The following is a 17,865-nucleotide window of genomic DNA, read 5'->3' on the forward strand; positions in this document are numbered from 1 at the left end:
TTTAAATCCGTTACAATTAATTTTTTTCATAGTAATTAACTGGTCTTATGAATTTTATTGGGCTAAAAGTTGCTTGAAAAGTAAAAGTAAAAAAGAAAAAAAAAATTTTGAATTAAAATTTAATAATCATTTAAATTTTATTTTTTTTAATTAATCAAATCTTCAAATATTTATTTTTATCTATTGAATCTTTGTCAAAGGAAAATTGATAAACTATTTTTATTCAATCAAAGATTTAATTGAATAAAAATAAAAATATAAAGGTAATTGAATGAAAATAAATGTTTAAAGATTTAATTGATTCGAAATAAAAAATTTAAAATTTATTAATTACAATAAAACATTAAGGACTTCAACGATTTTTTGAATTTTTATTCCAAGATGTTTTTGACCCTTATGGCAAAAGTAAATCGCTTCTGGCCATTATTTTTTGGGAATTGCTTGAAAGCAAACATCAAGATATTCGGAAAGCAAAGCGCACTGCTTGGTCAAGTCTAATTTAATTTTTTAGGGGAAGGCTAATTGACATGTACCCCTAAATGTATGTTCTGATGCAAGTTCATCCTTGTTATTCTTGCTAAGAATGCTACATTTTTGTAATTGAGACTTTCAAGGATTTGAATCCTAGTCACTAGAATTAAAAGTTCAACATTTTATCAATAGATCACACCATTGTTCATTGGAATGCTACATTTTCAAGAACTAACCTTTACATGATGAATATCCTGTTAGTACCTAGAGTTTATGTAAAATTATGTGAGCACCATGCTGAGGACGAAGAATAAAAATAGAGCAAGGAGAGTGAGCATAAGAAGGGGAAAGCTCAAACCAGAATTGTCTCAGGATCATTGCAAGCGCCATTTTTGCTTCCATCAGAGCAAAGTTCTGTCCAATGCAGATTCTAGGACCCCATCCGAAGGGGAAAAATGCAACTTGATTCTTTGCCGATTTCGAAACCCCTTCTGAGAACCTGTCAGGTCTAAATTCATGTGCATCATCTCCCCAAAGTTCTTGATCATGGTGAATGAGGAGGATTGGAAGTGAAATTTCTGCTCCAGCTGGTAACAACAATTTTTCAAGTTTTATTTCTTTAGGAACGGAACGTGCTAGAGCAACGACTGGAGGGTACAGCCTAAGAACCTCGTACAAGATCATTGTTACCTGTAGCATTGAAGATATTATAAAAATGTGACAAGTAACTTAGAAAAGCTGGCTTCTAATTGGTCTGATTTTCCGTTTCCAAGAATGAAGCTGACTATACTCGCAGTTGCAGTACCAGTTAAATTATTATAACTCAAACTTTATGGAGTTTTGCTATTTTTGAGTGGTCGACCTCACCGCAGGACCTTGAGAGTAATACAAAGAAGCATTTTCAATTAGAAAACTAAATTTGGTTGAAGAATTCACTACCCAAAATAACAACATGATCTTATTCCAACCATATGGGAATACTGATTTACTAATCAAACAGCTAAATAAAGAAATGATGTGTTAATCCTAGTCCTAGGTGCGGGTAATGTTGCTTTCAACTAAGTTAAGGTTTCGAATTACATCCCAGATATATGAAAATGAAATATGGAGCAACCGCATGGTCTGATGGTCTGTTGGTAGAGTATTAAACTCTTAGTTCTAATAATCAGGATTCAAATCTTGATGACCTCAAATGCAAATATATATATATATATATATATATATATATATATTATATGGAGCAATACAGGTAGAGAATTTAGAAAGACAGGGTTCATATAACAATTTCAAGGACAGGATACTTACAACTTTCAAACGATTCAGGCCATCAGAATCTGGTTTACTGTCACCAAAAACTTGCAGAACCTCTTCTCTAGCCTTTGACTGCCAAGTTGGATACCTTGCCAGCAAAATCATTGTCCAAACCAGTAAAACTGAGGTGGTCTCTTGGCCAGCAAAGTAGAACAGCTTGCACTCCTCAATCACATCTTCAATACTCATTCCCATATTCTTGTGATCTCCATGTGCTTCAATTTCTTTAATGTTGGATTCTACAAGTAAGCCTAATAAGTCATCATTACTAACTTCACCGGCTTTAATTGCCTTCTCTCTCTTCTTTATCATTTCCTTAAGTGAGTCTTTTATATCTCTGTAAATCACCTTTATCTTCCTGTTTGTCTTAGTTGGTAAAAACCTTTAGGCAAACAAATATAAGATATAGCTTTTAGCACATAAATATATCTATGCCCGAAAATAATCTTAAACCAAAGATTTCAGCTATGCTTGAAATTAGAATAATTTATCACAATAATTTATTGAAAACAGCTTTGTGGGAAAATACTTAGTTAGAGTTGGTTTTAATCTTGTTATCTATATATTTATATTTGAATTTCTAAAATTAAGCATTTGTATCCCTAGAATTAAGGACAAAAAACTAGGATAGACAATCCCTCAATTATATGATCGGTTTTAGGAAGATTTAGTTTCCTAATTTACCATCTAATTAGTTGTAAACTTAAAGTACTTGTATAATTCTTAAGAGAAGTTTTTTAATATACATTCAGTTTTACTCTTAATTTTTCATACAATTTTATTTTTTAGCTTTTCCACATGATATCAAAGCTTTAGGCTCTTTTCAAGAAGCAAAATTTTTAGCCTTCATTGCTGACTTTTATTTTAAGCCTTCATTGCCAAATCCTATTAAAGCTTTCATAGCCATCTTATTTTTCTTTTATTTAGCCTTCATTACTAAGAGTCATTTCTGATTATATCTTAATTGTTAAGACTTGTTTAAATTCAAAGAAAGATAACAACATCAAAGATAACAAAATTTGTTATTACTACCACTCGATTTGAGGAAATGTTAACTAATAAAACCACTGGAGTACTACAAAAATCTCAGGAACAAGGTAATTAGACAAAGAAGAGATTCAGAAATTGTGAGGCCTATTTAAAACCCTTAAAAACCCTACTGGGGTATGTTTCTTCGGTAAGGGCTCTAGTTCAAATAAAGTCTTTGATTCTCATGGATTAAATGTCTCGGTTATACCTATTATGAATTCTTGGCTCATTGACTCAGGAGCCATAGACCACATGACACATTTCTCACAGAAGTTTAGTACATATACCCTATGTTCTAGTTATAAGAAAATTGTTGTTGCAGATAGTTCCCTTACTACAATGGCAGAATTAGGACATATTCAAATTAATCCCTTGTTTATTCTTAAAAAATTTTTTTATGTTTCTCGATTATCTACTAATATGATATCCATACAAAAACTTATTATAGACATGAACTGCAAAGTGACTTTTTATCCTTCCTATTGTGAATTTCATGACCAAAGTTTGGTGAAGAAGATTGGACTTGCTAAGGAAAAGGATGGACTATACTATCTTCATACATCAAACAACACAAGTAATATTCAGAATAATTTACCTTTGCCATTTCTTTTTGAAAAATCTCTCAATAAAGACAAAATTTGATTTTATCATTTTAATTTTAGACATCCTTTTTTTTGAAATTTTGAAAAACTTATTTCCTTCTTTGATTAAAGGATTAAATGTTGAAAAATATCACTGTGATGTTTGTGAACTTGCAAAGCATATATGTGTTTTTTTTAATTAGTAACAAAAGAAGTTCTACCCTTTTTTACTTGATTTATGGTGACATATGGGGTCCTTATACAATTTCTAATATTTCTGATGCAAGGTAGTTTATTTTCCTCATAAATGATTGAACCAGGGTCTTTGGGATATTTTTACTTAAATCCAAATCAAATGTGAATAGTGTGTTTTTAAGCTTCCAAAACATTATTCAAATTCAATTTGGAATGAAAATCAAGAGATTTACGTTTGATAATGCAAGAGACTATTTCAACCAGAGTCTATTTACCTATTTCAAAAAAGAAGGGATTATCCATGAGCCAACTTATTTTAATACTCTACAGTAAAATTGAGTGGTAAAAAGAAAAAACAATCATTTATTAGCCACAACTTGAGTTTTACTTTTTCAAGCAAACGTACTCAAATCTTACTGGGAGGAAGCTATTCTTACTATCGCACATATTATAAATAAATTACCTTCAAGGGTTTTGGGATTTAAAACTCCTATGGAACTACTCTCACAATTCTATCCCCACTTTAATACCACAAACAACCTCACACCTAAGATATTTGGTTGCACATCATTTGTTTATGTTCATAGTCATAACAGGAGGAAGTTGGATCCTAGAGTAGTTAAGTGTATTTTTGTGAGGTATTCATCAATTCAAAAATGGTATAAGTGCTATCATCCTCTTACCAAAAAATTTTGTGTCTACAAATGTTACTTTTGAAGAAAGTAAATAATTTTTTACTCAACCTTATCTGGAAGAGGAAACTTCATTCATGGAAGATAAGGACAAAGACTTTTTTTTTGCTTCTTTTGTATTCCTCATCAACATTTTCACTCATTAATTCTTTTGAGTCTAAACTTGTTTCCTTCTCAATATTTTCACTCATTAATTCTTTTGAGTCTAAACCTATTTTTTCTAAATCCAAGCCAAACACTAAATTTGAGTCTGAACCCATTCCAAACAAGAAGTTGTAACAAAGGATAATATTGCTATTGATCCTATGAAGGAATTACAGGTGTACTCAAGAAGGAAACTTCCAACTCCTAAATTGGTGCAAGTTTAAGAACCTAATCCTAACTCTGAAAAGGAGGTGATTGCAGTCTTTGACTCTATTTCTCAAAATGAGCATGAATCTCCTAAAACTAAAACTAGTAATTATGATTTGCCTATTGCTATTAGGATATGAACCAGAGAATGTACTAAGTATCCACTATACCCAATCTCTAATTTTGTGTCATTTAAAAAATTCTTACCATCCCACAAAAATTTACTTGTGAGCGTAAATACTATATCTATTCCAACTACATTATCCAATGTATTATCTAGTGAGAAATGGAGGCAAGCCATGTAAATAGAAATGGAGGTCTTAGAGAAAAATAAGACATGAAAGCTGGTAGAGTTACCTAAAGAAAAAAATCTAATGGAGCGTAAATGGGTTTTTACTGTAAAATACAAGGTGGATGATACTGTTGAAAGGCATAAGGCTAGATTGGTGGCTAAGGACTACACTCAAACTTATGAAGTGGATTATCAGGAAACTTTTGCTCCAGTTACCAAGATAAATACAGTTAAGATTTTGTTATCTTTTGCTACAAATTATAATTGGTAGCTTCAACAATTTGATGTAAAGAATACTTTTCTACATGGTGATTTGGAAGAAAAAATATATATGAAGGTTCCATCGGGATTTGGAGGTTACCTATAAGCAAACAAAGTATGTGAGTCGAAAAAAGCTTTATATGGCCTTACACAGTCTCCTAGGGCTTGGTTCGAGAGATTTGTCAAAGTGATGCTAGCAATGAGATAAAAACAGAGTCAAGAAAATCACACACTGTTTATCAAGCACTTGGATTTGGGGAAAGTCATAGTTCTATTAATGTATGTTGATGATATAATTGTAATCGAAGATGATAAAAAAGAGAGAGAATCATTAAAATAATGTTTGGTTAGAGCATTTGAGATAAAAAAAGTTAGGGAGATTAAAATACTTCCTAGGAATTGAAGTAGCTCACTCACGACATGGTATTTTCATCTTACTACAGAAATATGTGATGAATCTTTTGAAGGAAATTAGGAAGCTTGCATGTAAACTTGCAAATACCCCTATAGATACTAATCATAAACTTGGAGAAACTAATGAAGATATTGTTATAGATAGAGAGATGTACTAAAGATTAGTTGGAAGACTCATTTATCTCTCATATACTAGGCCTGATATAGCATATGTTGTGTGTGTGATAAATCAATTTATGCATAGTCTTAAAGAAGTGCACCTACAGGCTGTCTACTGTGTATTACATTATTTGAAGGCCAATTTTGGGAGAAGTATCTTCCTCCAAAGAAATTCGAGGCTAGTTTTAGAAGCATATACAAATACGGATTATGCAGATTTAATAACTAATAGAAGATCCACCTTGGGCTACTGCACTTTCCTAGATGGTAATCTTGTGCCTTGAAGGAGTAAAAACCAGAATGTGATGGCAAGATCAAGTGCTAAAGCAAAGTTTAGAGCAATGGCTCAAGGAATTTGTGAACTACTATGGTTAAAAATTATCTTAGAAGACTTGAAGATCAAGTGGGATAGACCAAGGAGACTCTACTGTGATAACAAGTTTGCAATAAGCATTGCATGTAATCCTGTGCAACATGACAAAACAAAACACATTGAAGTAAACCGACATTTCAAAAAGAAGAAACTAGACAATGGGTTGATTTGTACACCGTATGTATCAGCCAAGGATCAACTTGCAGAAGTGTTGACTAAAGGTCTCAGTAGTGTAACATTTTAGGAAATTATCTCCAAGCTAGGAATGAAAAACACCTATTCACCAACTTGAGAGAGAGTGTGGCAAAACACTTAGTTATAATTGGTTGTAATCTTATATATTTATATTTAAATCCCTAAAATTAAGTATTTGCATCCCTAGAATTAAGGACAAAAAATTAGGATAGATAGTCCCTCAAGTACATGATCAATTTTAGGAAGATTTATTTTTATAATTTACCCTCTAATTAGTTGTATATAAAACCTAAGGTGTTTGTATAATTCTTAAGAAAAGTTTTTCAATTTTACTCTTAATTTTTCACACAGTTTTATTTGTTAACTTTTCCACAAGCTTAAATCCATATGCTTTTGAGTGAAAAAAACTAAAGGGGAAAAATAGAAACAAAAACGAATCTTGGATAACTTATTTCTTGAACTTGAAAGTAACTAATTTTACCTCCATCCTGGAATATAAACTGACTGTACTACTTTCATTGTAAGATTGGTTTGCTCCTCTAGTAGTTGGAAAATTCGTCTTCCTTCTTCGTAGTTGCTCCCAAATGCTGCTCGGGAAATCACATCTCTTGTCAAATTTACAAGAAAAGGCCACACATCCAACTCGCTAGATCCCTCTACAAACACCATCTGCTCCCATTTGCTGATCATCTCAATACAACTTTGATAAAATGCAGGTAACATATTCTGCAATAATTTCCAAGTGAGGAAAAGAATATATAGTTGGAACTATTTCAAGCAAAGAGATATACATAACTTATTGCTTTCACTGCAATAAGTTAATTTGGTGCAGGTAACCATAATATCTCGGTGTTTATCCACTATTACTACATTTTCTAGGTGTTCCCATAAAGGCTTCATTACCAGCCACAACACTCGAACAAACCAACCAAGGATTAATGAGTCCTGCTCTTATTCAGTTGCAATAGTACCTTACTCCTCATTAAGGACTCTCTGCAAAAACATGATCAAAGAGAATTTTTTCCTCCCCACTCAGTTTTACACAACTTCTCATTTAATTTACTCTGCATTCTTCTCTTTAAAAACTCCAACATGAACTGTGTAGGAGTGGGGTCAAGTAAATGTTATTGGATCCATAAATAATTGGTCGAACTAACATAAAATGTATAAAAAATCTGCATCAAATTAACGCAAGATCTGCAGATCAAATTTTTATATTCTTTACACTAACACCATAACAATTAGAACTTAAAGTTTTATTCTGCAGGTCTTGAATCCAAATCCTAAGAGAGTGAGATGTGAATTATATATGGAATTTGAAAACATAACCCTTTTGTTTAATTCAAAATCCTTACATAGTAAAATTGAATCCTTACATACTAAGAGATAATGATAATAATAACAAACAGAAGTTATTAAGGCAAGCAAATTGATAAAAAAATGAAAAATGAAATAAATAAAGCATATACCTTCAACTTATCTTGATGGAATGCAGGGTTAATAATCTTTCTATGCTTAGCCCACTTGTCTTGGTCGAGATTTACAAGCCCACTTATAAGTAAGTTGAAAAGTGGGTTGGTATGCGACTTCTGAAAGTCATTGAATTTGGTAAGTATCTCTCTTACCTCTTCAGGATCCATAACTATCACCCTTGGTCTCGGACCAATCCACCAAAATGAATTCTTGCCTGCAATTTCCCCAACAAATTGCAGAAGAATTAGGAAAAAATAACAATCTGATATCATGGAGTTGGTCAATGTAAACCATATAAGCTTTGACAAACCATAATTCTTGACAGTTTGACAAAGGAAAGGAGAAACATATTGGGCAATATCATCACCGAGGGCCATAGGTGTGGCTCTTGCTTGTCTGCTCATGGTGAAGAGCTCTTTGATGTCTCCAGAAAAAAACCTGTAAGAATTTCCTGTTAGACCCTGTTGCCTCAAGCACTTTTCCAGCCTCTTTGGCTTCAGCCACACCCAGTTTAAAATTCTCCATCCCCATATCATCAATACCCCGACAAGAAGGAAAGAAAGAAAAGCTCTAATTATAACAAGGGAATTTTCCATGTTTCTTGATTGAGAAAAGTTTGCAGAGTAAATTGAGGTGTTTATGCAAGAGCAGCAGATAAAGACACTAACTCTGGTGGAGAAAAAAATGTGAATGGAAAGAAAAATCTTTGTTTGTATATTATTTTATTTTTGGAAATTAAAATATTTGATGGGAGAATTACTAAGTTTGGTGTTGGGAACAAAATATTTATTAGTTTCCACTATGAAAAAAAATTATTTAATAGAAAAAAAATATCAAGTTACAAAATTAGTGATTGCAAAATTGCTTTTAACCCTAATACTCATAACTAACAAGTTTATTGGGTTTTGGCATTTTCATGTATGCTTGTAATATATATATATATATATATATATCTTACCATACGTATATGTACAATAAGATTAGGTTATATGTATAACTTTTATTTATTATTTTTTTTGAAAAAGTAAATTAAATTTCTATAAAAGTCTAAAAAATCATTGTGCATGTAATTTAATCTCATACTTGGGTTAGTTTTTAGGGTTTAAAAATCTTATATTTAAAAGAGTTTATATTTGTTACACTATTAGTGAATTAGATAATAATATTTTATTAATGAACAATTATCAACTTTTACAATAAATATATTCAAATTAAAATTTTTTTAAAAAATTATTTATTAACGAGGTATTATTGGTGGATTCATCTCATTAATAAATTATCATCATCTTATTCATTGATAGTGTATAAAATTTATACATTGACAATATATTAAATATAAACTCTATTTAAAAATAATATCCAAAGCTTTCCTATATTAATTTTAATTTTTTCATAAATAAGTATTTGCTTTCCTTTTATAAACTTTCATAAAAAAATTATTTGAAAAAGCAAATTAAATTTTTATGAAAGTCTAAAAAACTATTGTACATGTAAGCTAATCCCATATTTGGTTTAGTTTTAGGTATTTAAAAATAAGATCCAAAGCCTTTTTATATTAATTTTAAGTTTTCATAAATAAGCATTTGCTTTCTTTTTCTAAACTTTCATAAAATAGCATAATAAAAAGCAAATTAAATTTTTATGAGTCTAAAAAACCATTGTACATGTAAGCTAATCTAATACTTGGGTTAGTTTTAGGGTTTAAAAATCCTATATTTAAAAGTAAGATCCAAAGCCTTTTTATATTAATTTTAAGTTTTCATAAATAAGTTTTTGCTTACCTTTTCCAAACTTTCATAAAAAAAAATTATATGCTTTTTTTTTTTTTTAAAATAAGCATACATGTACATGCCATTACCAAGAAACTCGTTAATTATAAGTATTAGCCCCATCGTTAATTTTGTAACTTGATATTTCCTTTTTATTAAATTTTTTGCCATGGCAATACATAAAAAATATTGAGGTTCCCAACACCTTAATTTGTAATTTTTCTATATAAATCTAGTGGTCCCTAAACATGAGCTATGTGATCACGTCTTTCATAAGACTTTAATACATGTGTTTGTCATCATATAACTTTGATGGATTGTTTTCAAATTAAAGTTTGACTTTGTTATTATATAATGGGTAAACATTGAATTTTATTATTATATTTTAACTTAGTTGAATTTATCACTTATAAGACAAATTTTGCAAGATTTTTGTTGAAACATGCCTAAGAAAAGTGAAAGAATGAGTCAAAATTTTGGAATGAAAGCGAGAAATAGAGGAATGAAAGGAGCAATAGATGGATGGAAAGAAAATAACAAAAATGAAAAAGAAATGTGAAGACAAAATATAAAAGATAAAAAAAAGATAGAGGTTAGGGAACGTGACAGGAAAAAAGAAAAAGAGAAAATTTAAAGGAGCGAACAATTTAAAAAGGAAAAAAAAGTAGAGAAGTAAAAAAACTTTCGAGGGAAGAGTTTCTGCATGTTTCATATGAAAATGAGAAGAACATAAGAGAGAAAGAATTGAAGAAGAAAATAGAAGGAAAGCGACGTGTGACTGTCACAGAGTAAAGGTTATAATTAGGGATTGACAATGATGTAACACAGAGTGAGAATAAGAGAGAAGGAGAATGAGAAACAGAATAAATCGAAAGAAGAATAGGGAAAAGAATTGAGTAACAGCCTAGTTATTTCTTTTAACAATCCTCTTGTCAAGCACAGCTGTTGGATATACTAGTGGTTGACCATCATCATTAACTTTAGGTGGTGATATACTTGGAACAACTTTAGTCCCAATCTTCTTCTTCAATAAATTTACATGGAACACAAGATGAATCTTACAGAGAAGAGGTAAATTTAGCTTATAGCCGACTGAAGTAATTTTAGATTCGATCGCATAAAGACCATAGTATCTGGAGGAAAGTTTCAAGTTTTTTCTCAAGGCCAATGATGTTTGCTTGTAAGGCTGAAGTTTTAAAAACTTCTTCACCCACCTGAAACTTCCTTTCACTCCTCTTCCTATCTGTGTAGTACTTCATCCTCTCTTGAGCTTTGGTTAATTAATTAATCATTAGTTTACTAAAATGTTTTTTGTCCTAGAGTAAGTCATCTAGCGGCAGAGACTTTAGCATGGGTACCAACATCCTAAGCCATATCTAATTTATTTAAAAGCTTGAAGGTATATTTGCATATTAAGCTTTTTTACTCAATCAAAATGATATGTCATCAGTCCATATCATATTTCACATATGATGTTAGTTATGCAAAATAAATGACAGTTAATCTCATTTAATGGAATTAAAGTTCATTACATAATTGTGAAAGTTTTAGATTTTATTTATAATAAAAAAATTATAAATTTATTTGTATGCAATAAAAGGTTGAGAATTTATATCTATTTTTTAAAAAAAATTAAAAGTTTTATTTGGGTATTAAATAAAAAAATACAAAAAAAAAATCAATCATTAATTTATAATTAACATTCTAATCGAGCATTAGTTTATATAATAGGAGGACAAATGTTTGAAGGGGATTTAAGAAGTTAAAAGCGTAATATCCTTTCACGTGAATTAAGTAAATAGAAATTGAGGATTAAAAGTTAAATTAATTTTTTTAAAAAATAATTAACATTTAAAAAATAATTAAAATATTTAATTAAAATTTAACACGTTTTAAATGTATAAATCGTGTTTGTAGAATTTTTTATTAACATATTTAATTAAAAACCAAAATTTTTGGGTCAGATGTGTAATTAAATTATAAAATAGGAACGTTTCTATTAATTTATTAATATAAACCTACATAATTTACCTGTCTAACACTAACTTAAACCCAGGCAGCCCGACTTTAGTTTCTGACTTTACATTTTGAAGACACTAAAAGAAAAAAAAAAGAACAGAAGATGAGACAATGGAGAAGCATAGCAAGAGAAGCCGTGGCTCAAGTCTCCATCGTCGTTAAATTTCTCAGCTTCCTTCACGTCACCGACTCCTACCTCTTCTCCTTTACACATGTATGCATCTTTATCAAAAACAGTCCCCTACCTTTTTTAAATTTTATTTTAGGAATTATTCTTTTTAAAATTTTGTTATGCAGGTTCTAGGTCCTAGCATGCTCCCAACGTTAAACCTAAATGGCGATGTTGTACTAGTGGAACACTTGTCTCACCGAATTGGCAAAGTGGGTGCAGGTGATTTGGTTCTGGTTCGGTCGCCGCTCGACCCTAGAAAGACCTTGACTAAGCGTATTCTTGCCGTAGAAGGTGATAAAGTTACGTTTTGCTTAGACCCCCCTCGAGACCCCACTCGAGACTACAGGTCTCGTTCTCTCGTGGTACCCTCCTCCTCCTAACTGGATCTGCCTTATTTTGAAATTTCTACAGATTTTTTTATTTTTTATTGTTGAATATTGTAGTTTAATGAAAGTTGTTACTTTTTTTTATTGAAAAATTAAAGTTGTTGAAATGATGAAAAGTTTAGGCTCCGGATTGTTGTTTTTGCCATTTGATTCACAATTAGTAGCAAATAGTTCTGATATTTGTTCATAATTAAAAATAAAAAATCTAATTTTTTTAAGAACAAAATGCATGTTCTTTTAATATGGAAAAATTATGTTAAAATTTGTATTTTTATGTAGCTAAAACAATTAGCACAAGAAAGCAGTAAAATTAACAACTGAATGGAGCATTGGCTAGATTGGAAGATGTAAAAATTGGAACTTTGCAGAAAAGTATATAAGATTAGATTCTTAGATGGTTTTTTTTTTTTTTTTTTTTTTCTGTCATTTTACTTTGGGTACAAATGGATAGGTTCCAAAGGGACATGTTTGGATTCAAGGGGATAACTGGTATGCTTCTACGGATTCACGGCATTTCGGGCCTGTTCCTTATGGTCTTATTCAAGGGAAAGTGTTTCTCAGGGTAAGTTGTGCAATTCTAATTGCATTTGGTTTTGTTTGCAATATTGATTTGCACTATCTTTATTTTTTGGAATTGGTAATGTAGGACATATGTTAATAAATATAGAGCCATTTAGTGTATGATTTGTTTGGCATCTGCATTTATCTTTTTGCCCTGAATTCTATTCATTTCACTTTTAGTACTTGTGTATCATAAAAACCATTTTTTGCCATGATTTTTGCAAAGAAAATTTTAATGCTTAAAATGCAGAGACCATTCTAGCAGACTCAACTAAATTGGTTTCACTTGCCTTATTTCTGAACTTAACCAGTTTAAATGATTTAGGATTTTATGGTTGGGACTTGCTATTTTAGGTGGACTGTGATGTAATTTTTTTATATGAATGTGCATAAACGATCAAAATTGGATTCATGATAAAGCAGTAAACATGGTTTGTCTTGGTAGCTTTGGCTTGAAAGGTTGCAGTTAAGATTTGTCCATCTTAAGAAGACTCAGATACGACTCAACTTGTCTCCAAAGAATCAAATGTTTGATTTACATAATTTTAGGCCTTGGAATGAACTTAGCCAAATTGCTGAAAGAATTGAAAATAAGTGCAGATAGTTGATAAGTAAGGCTTCATTGATAATCTTGCATGTGAAGTGATTTAGAAAAGTATTATGTATTCAATACATTAAGGTTATGTTGGATCAACTTGCAATGTTCATGAACATGGATATGAATATTGCTATATTTGACATGTCTACACTTAAAATTGATTGCTCGAATGGTGGCTAAGATGCACAATTCACCAAGTCTTTCTATTTATTTTTATATGTTTCCTGTTGTTGGTAAAATTTCGCAAATTACTTAAAGCTTTCTTTTAACCTCTTGTTTGTTAGGTATGGCCACCTAACAGCTTTGGGTCATTGGGTCAATGAGAGTTTACTTTCAAGGCATATAGTTTGCTGTCCATCTCTTTTCAGATATAGACTTGTGCGAATGTTCTTACTGGAAAATGCATGAAGGGAAAACTTCTATTCCAATCTATGAAGGAGGATTGCCTTTTCTGGTGCTACTTTGAAATAATATTGCTGATTGTCGTTGCGATGATAATTCAGTTGCTGTACAGTTTTGATCTATTGTTTTTGTTTTTGATTCTTTTTGGGATCATGCACTTTGGTTATGAAGCTTTTCATTTGCTTCCCATTGTTTGGACTGTCTCCTCTCAGCTTGTGTTGGGTTTTGACTGGTAAAGCGTTGGATTACATTGATCAGAAAATTTCATAAAATAGCTTCTTCAAATGGGGTCAAACTCAAAGTTACTAACTCTTTTATTATAGCAAACTCTTGAGGCAAAAAAAAAAAAAAAGGGAAAAAATGGATGAAGGGCAATAGTAGGAAACTGATTAAGATGGTTGTTGCTATCTGCCGAGTTCAATTCAATGCCTGACCTGTTACAGGCTCATCTTCGACCCCGCTCCAATGTTTCGAATGTTCCACTCTTTGTTACGAGTTTGGAGTTCAATCATGTTTGTCTGATTTCCTCATGGGAACCTTTTTGTATACATTTATGTATTCTTAATAATTCCTTAGGCTAACGTATGTTTCCATTGAATGAAGATGGTTTCTTCCTTTGGGCATCTAAGGCCCAGTTTGGTAAAACATGACAGTGCAGTGGGAAGTTTTCTCGTTGCACCAAAGCTAATTCTTTGCACATCTTATACATGCATATTTCCATTGAATGAATACGATTTCTTCCTTTGGGCATCTAAGGCGCTGTTTGGTAAAGCAGGACGGTGCTGTGAAAGGTTTTCTTGTTTAACCAAAGCTTCAGTTAGGGGTTTAGGGTTTAGCTTTGCACATCTAATACATGCATATTTCCTTTGAATGGAGATGATTTATTCCTTCGGGCATCTAAGGCCCCGTGTGGTCAAGCAGTACAGTTCGGTGGAAGGTCTTCTTGTTGCACCAAAGCTTTAGTTGGGGTTTAAATTTTCACGAATCCTATTATTGGTTCTAGGTTTGATAAACCAAAATATAATATATCAATTAAAACTGTGTTATTAGAATGAAAAGAAAATAAAAGTTGCAATGTCAATTAAAACGATGATTGTGTTGTACAAATCTTTTAATGGTTTTCCAAATGTAAAAGGAAAAATTTTCATTAAATTTTGGAGTTCATACAATATTGGTCATTGTTTTCCTCCACAGAAAAATGAAAAAGAAAAAAAAAAATTTCAATTTAACCAAAATGGCTAGAATCTTCGAAACTTGGGGATGTGAATTAACATAACTATAAAAGAACCCTAGTCGAAGGTGTTAAGGATATTATGCACATACGTGTACGAATATTCATAATTTGATTTTAATTGAATCGATCAAAATGATTTAATTTGATTAATTGATTGGTTATTGAGATATCATTTCAATTAATTGATTAGTTATCAAAAATAATTTTAAAAAAAATTTTGATTTTCGATTAATTTTATTTAAAAATTAAATTAATTGAATTAATTAAAATTTTAATCGAAATATTAAAAAATTTATATATAAAATTAAAAATATATGAAATTGTCTATTTCATTTCAAGTTATTAGAGTTTTTAACTTAATATTTTGGGATTTGAATATTTTTGTTTGATGATTTTATTTAATTTATTTCACATATAAAAAAATAATTTAAAAAATAATTTAACTTAATATATTTTATTATTCGGTTAATCACAAAAATTAACTTAATTGATTGAATGAACTTTGGTTGATTAATTTTTTAAATTAAAAAATTTAATTCGATTCATAAAAATAAAATAACATAAATTGATCAATTTAATTTTGAGTAATTTGATTCGAAATTAATCAAACTGACCAATTGAATATCACTAATTTAAAGTAATAATTCAATGTCTTTAATAATGATATTTTAAATTAAAAAAAAATCACATTAAAGGGCAAAATAGGAAATCAACCTTAATTATCTCCTTATAAAGTAAGGATGGGATTATTTGCACCCCACATTTTTCTCAACACATCCCAATTTTTTCAAGTTTAATAAAATTATTTAAATACCCATAATTTAATTACAATTTTGCCCTTTATGTACCTTTGTTCTCTTTTGTTAGTCTTCTTCCCAGCACAACTTTTTTCTTTTCTTCTTTTTCTCGGCGAGCAACAAGATTGTTGTGAAAAATCTAAACCAAAAGTTATAATTTTTTTTGGAAGTTGTCACAATGGAAAGTGAACTGAAGGTAAACGACTATAGCATTGAAAATTAGGGGATGAGGATTGGGAGAAAGATGATACAGTAAGTTGATTTTATCTTTAAATTCAAAAATTCAAACTTTCCAAAAATACTTTTTTGAAAACTATGTTAAGTTACTGAACATACATATCGAAATATTTTTGTATTTATCAAAAATTTATTTTTAAAAATTCATAATATATACTGAAAATGTATTTTCAAAAATAAAGTTACTAGAAATTAAATTTCGGGAACATTCTCAATTTATTAGAAATGCATTTCAAAAAAACATATCAATCTTCGAAAGAATTTTTTTTAAGAATTCTAATTTTGTTTGATTAACATGTAGAATAATTCTCATAATGCAATAATAGTATGGTATAAACTAAATAATTTAAATACCAACTACGATTGTAATTTTTCATTTATTACTGAAGATGTAAGATTATGTTTGTAAAAAATTATGATTTAATGTTTGTGTATGTAGATGCAAAATCAAATTTTCAAAAATTCACAATATATACTAAAAATGTATTTTCAAAAGTAAAGTTACTAGAAATTAAATTTCGGGAACATTCTTAATTTACTAGAAATGCATTTTCGAAAAACATATCAATTTTTGAAAGAATTTTTTTTAAGAATTCTAATTTTGTTTGATTAACATGTAGAATAATTCTTAAAATGCAATAATAGTGTGGTATAAACCAAATAATTTAAATACCAACTACAATTGTAATTTTTTATTTACCACTGAAGATGTAAGATTATGTTTGTAAAGAATTATGATTTAATGTTTGTTTATGTAGATGCAAAATCAAATTGTTGTGCTTTTATTTTGTAGTAGAGATATACTGATTTTTTTGGGTAAGACAAGTGAGAAAAGATATTGGTTTAGTGATAGTGATTAAAAACTTTGATTTAGAAAGTATAAGCAAAAAGCTAGAATCAAATTCGCGTGTGAACATAATGAAAAATATAAACAATAAAAGAATAAGATAAATGTAGAAAAATTTCAACATAAAAATAAATCGGGTTGGAAATAATGGATAATAAACTTGTCATTATGAGTGTTCCCGTAATTTTACGATAGAAAATTGTAACATGGGTAAAAGGACATTGGGTTTCATCATATTTTTCAAACTCGTGGACTTTGAATTTGGCTTGGATGACCAAATTTGGTACCAGACTAAGCTCGTTTGCATCAGTGCTTTCATAGATATCATTTCCTTCCACCATCTTAAGTCTTTTTTCAAGTTGTTCATACATGTTTTACATTTCCGTGTTCTCAGTTGGCTTTGGCATGCCCCTTAACTTCTTCTGTTCCTGAGGGTCATCTAAATTCGATACTAGGATAGGATCAACAAGACTGGATCTCGGGTTGGCATGCATGTGAACTGGTGGTGGACTGGCAGAAGGACCCTATAGGTATAAGTTTACCCTATTGTTGGCTGTTGATATATACCTCGAGAAGCTTGTACATGGGATAGAGTAAATCCTAGAAGGTATAATGGTTCTTCAGCATTGACCTCTTCTCTCGATTCAAATGTATCAATGATTCATTTACCTTTTGACAAACTTAACAACAGTCGTTTTAGTTCCATTATACTCTCTTACTTCTCAAACACCCTTTCTCTAATATTCTTTAGAGCTTTTTCAACCCTTTCAATTTGGCTGACTGTTTGTTTTTCATGATTTTAGCTTGAGCTCGTGTGTTGTACGTATGAAAGGCGGAATGATTTAGACTCTTAGGTCGAGCTATCCTTAAACATTTTATTAATTACTATAAATTAGAAACACATGGTATGAAATTAATGTTGTTTGCCATAAAAGGGATTCCTTAAGATCCCCCATTATCTAGGTAGGATTATCAAAGAAATCACTTTTTGCCTCCAAGATTTGATGAGAGTATATCTACAGCTATCATTTCTTTTCTTAGGCTAG

General features: G+C 30.3%; 2 protein-coding genes across 2 annotated transcripts; one reads left to right on the forward strand and one right to left on the reverse strand.

The window, feature by feature from the left end:
• Nucleotides 1–632: 632 nt before the first annotated feature.
• On the reverse strand, nt 633–8,447 carry LOC149513589 (cytochrome P450 72A397-like). The gene is made up of 5 exons (XM_022893601.2): nt 8,108–8,447; nt 7,794–8,011; nt 6,806–7,050; nt 1,777–2,164; nt 633–1,161 (listed from the first exon to the last, which is right to left on the reverse strand). The coding sequence occupies exons 1-5, from the start codon at nt 8,391–8,393 to the stop codon at nt 736–738; spliced, it is 1,563 nt and encodes a 520-aa protein (XP_022749336.2). The 5' UTR covers nt 8,394–8,447; the 3' UTR covers nt 633–735.
• A 3,164-nt stretch (nt 8,448–11,611) lies between these two features.
• Nucleotides 11,612–13,893, forward strand: LOC149513590 (mitochondrial ATP-independent inner membrane protease subunit 1a-like). The gene is made up of 4 exons (XM_089746907.1): nt 11,612–11,799; nt 11,883–12,119; nt 12,595–12,705; nt 13,587–13,893. Exons 1-4 carry the CDS (start codon nt 11,689–11,691, stop codon nt 13,623–13,625), a joined length of 498 nt encoding a protein of 165 aa, XP_089603033.1. The 5' UTR covers nt 11,612–11,688; the 3' UTR covers nt 13,626–13,893.
• Nucleotides 13,894–17,865: the final 3,972 nt, after the last annotated feature.

This window comes from Durio zibethinus, chromosome 18 (assembly GCF_047325235.1).
Source record: "Durio zibethinus cultivar Kanyao isolate XHJ-2024 chromosome 18, ASM4732523v1, whole genome shotgun sequence".
NCBI classification, from domain to species: Eukaryota; Viridiplantae; Streptophyta; class Magnoliopsida; order Malvales; family Malvaceae; genus Durio; species Durio zibethinus.

Bases quoted from the DNA above. Each gene is read 5' to 3' on its own strand.
- LOC149513589 (XM_022893601.2), bottom strand. From the start codon at position 8,393: ATGGAAAATTCCCTTGTTATAATTAGAGCTTTTCTTTCTTTCCTTCTT. The intron at 8,012-8,107 runs GTTTGTCAAAGC...GGGAAATTGCAG, and splicing joins TCAAACTGTCAAGAATTATG to GCAAGAATTCATTTTGGTGG. The intron at 1,162-1,776 runs GTAAGTATCCTG...TCAATGCTACAG, and splicing joins GCCTGAATCGTTTGAAAGTT to GTAACAATGATCTTGTACGA.
- LOC149513590 (XM_089746907.1), top strand. From the start codon at position 11,689: ATGAGACAATGGAGAAGCATAGCAAGAGAAGCCGTGGCTCAAGTCTCC. The intron at 12,120-12,594 runs GTACCCTCCTCC...ACAAATGGATAG, and splicing joins ACAGGTCTCGTTCTCTCGTG to GTTCCAAAGGGACATGTTTG. The intron at 12,706-13,586 runs GTAAGTTGTGCA...CTTGTTTGTTAG, and splicing joins AAGGGAAAGTGTTTCTCAGG to GTATGGCCACCTAACAGCTT.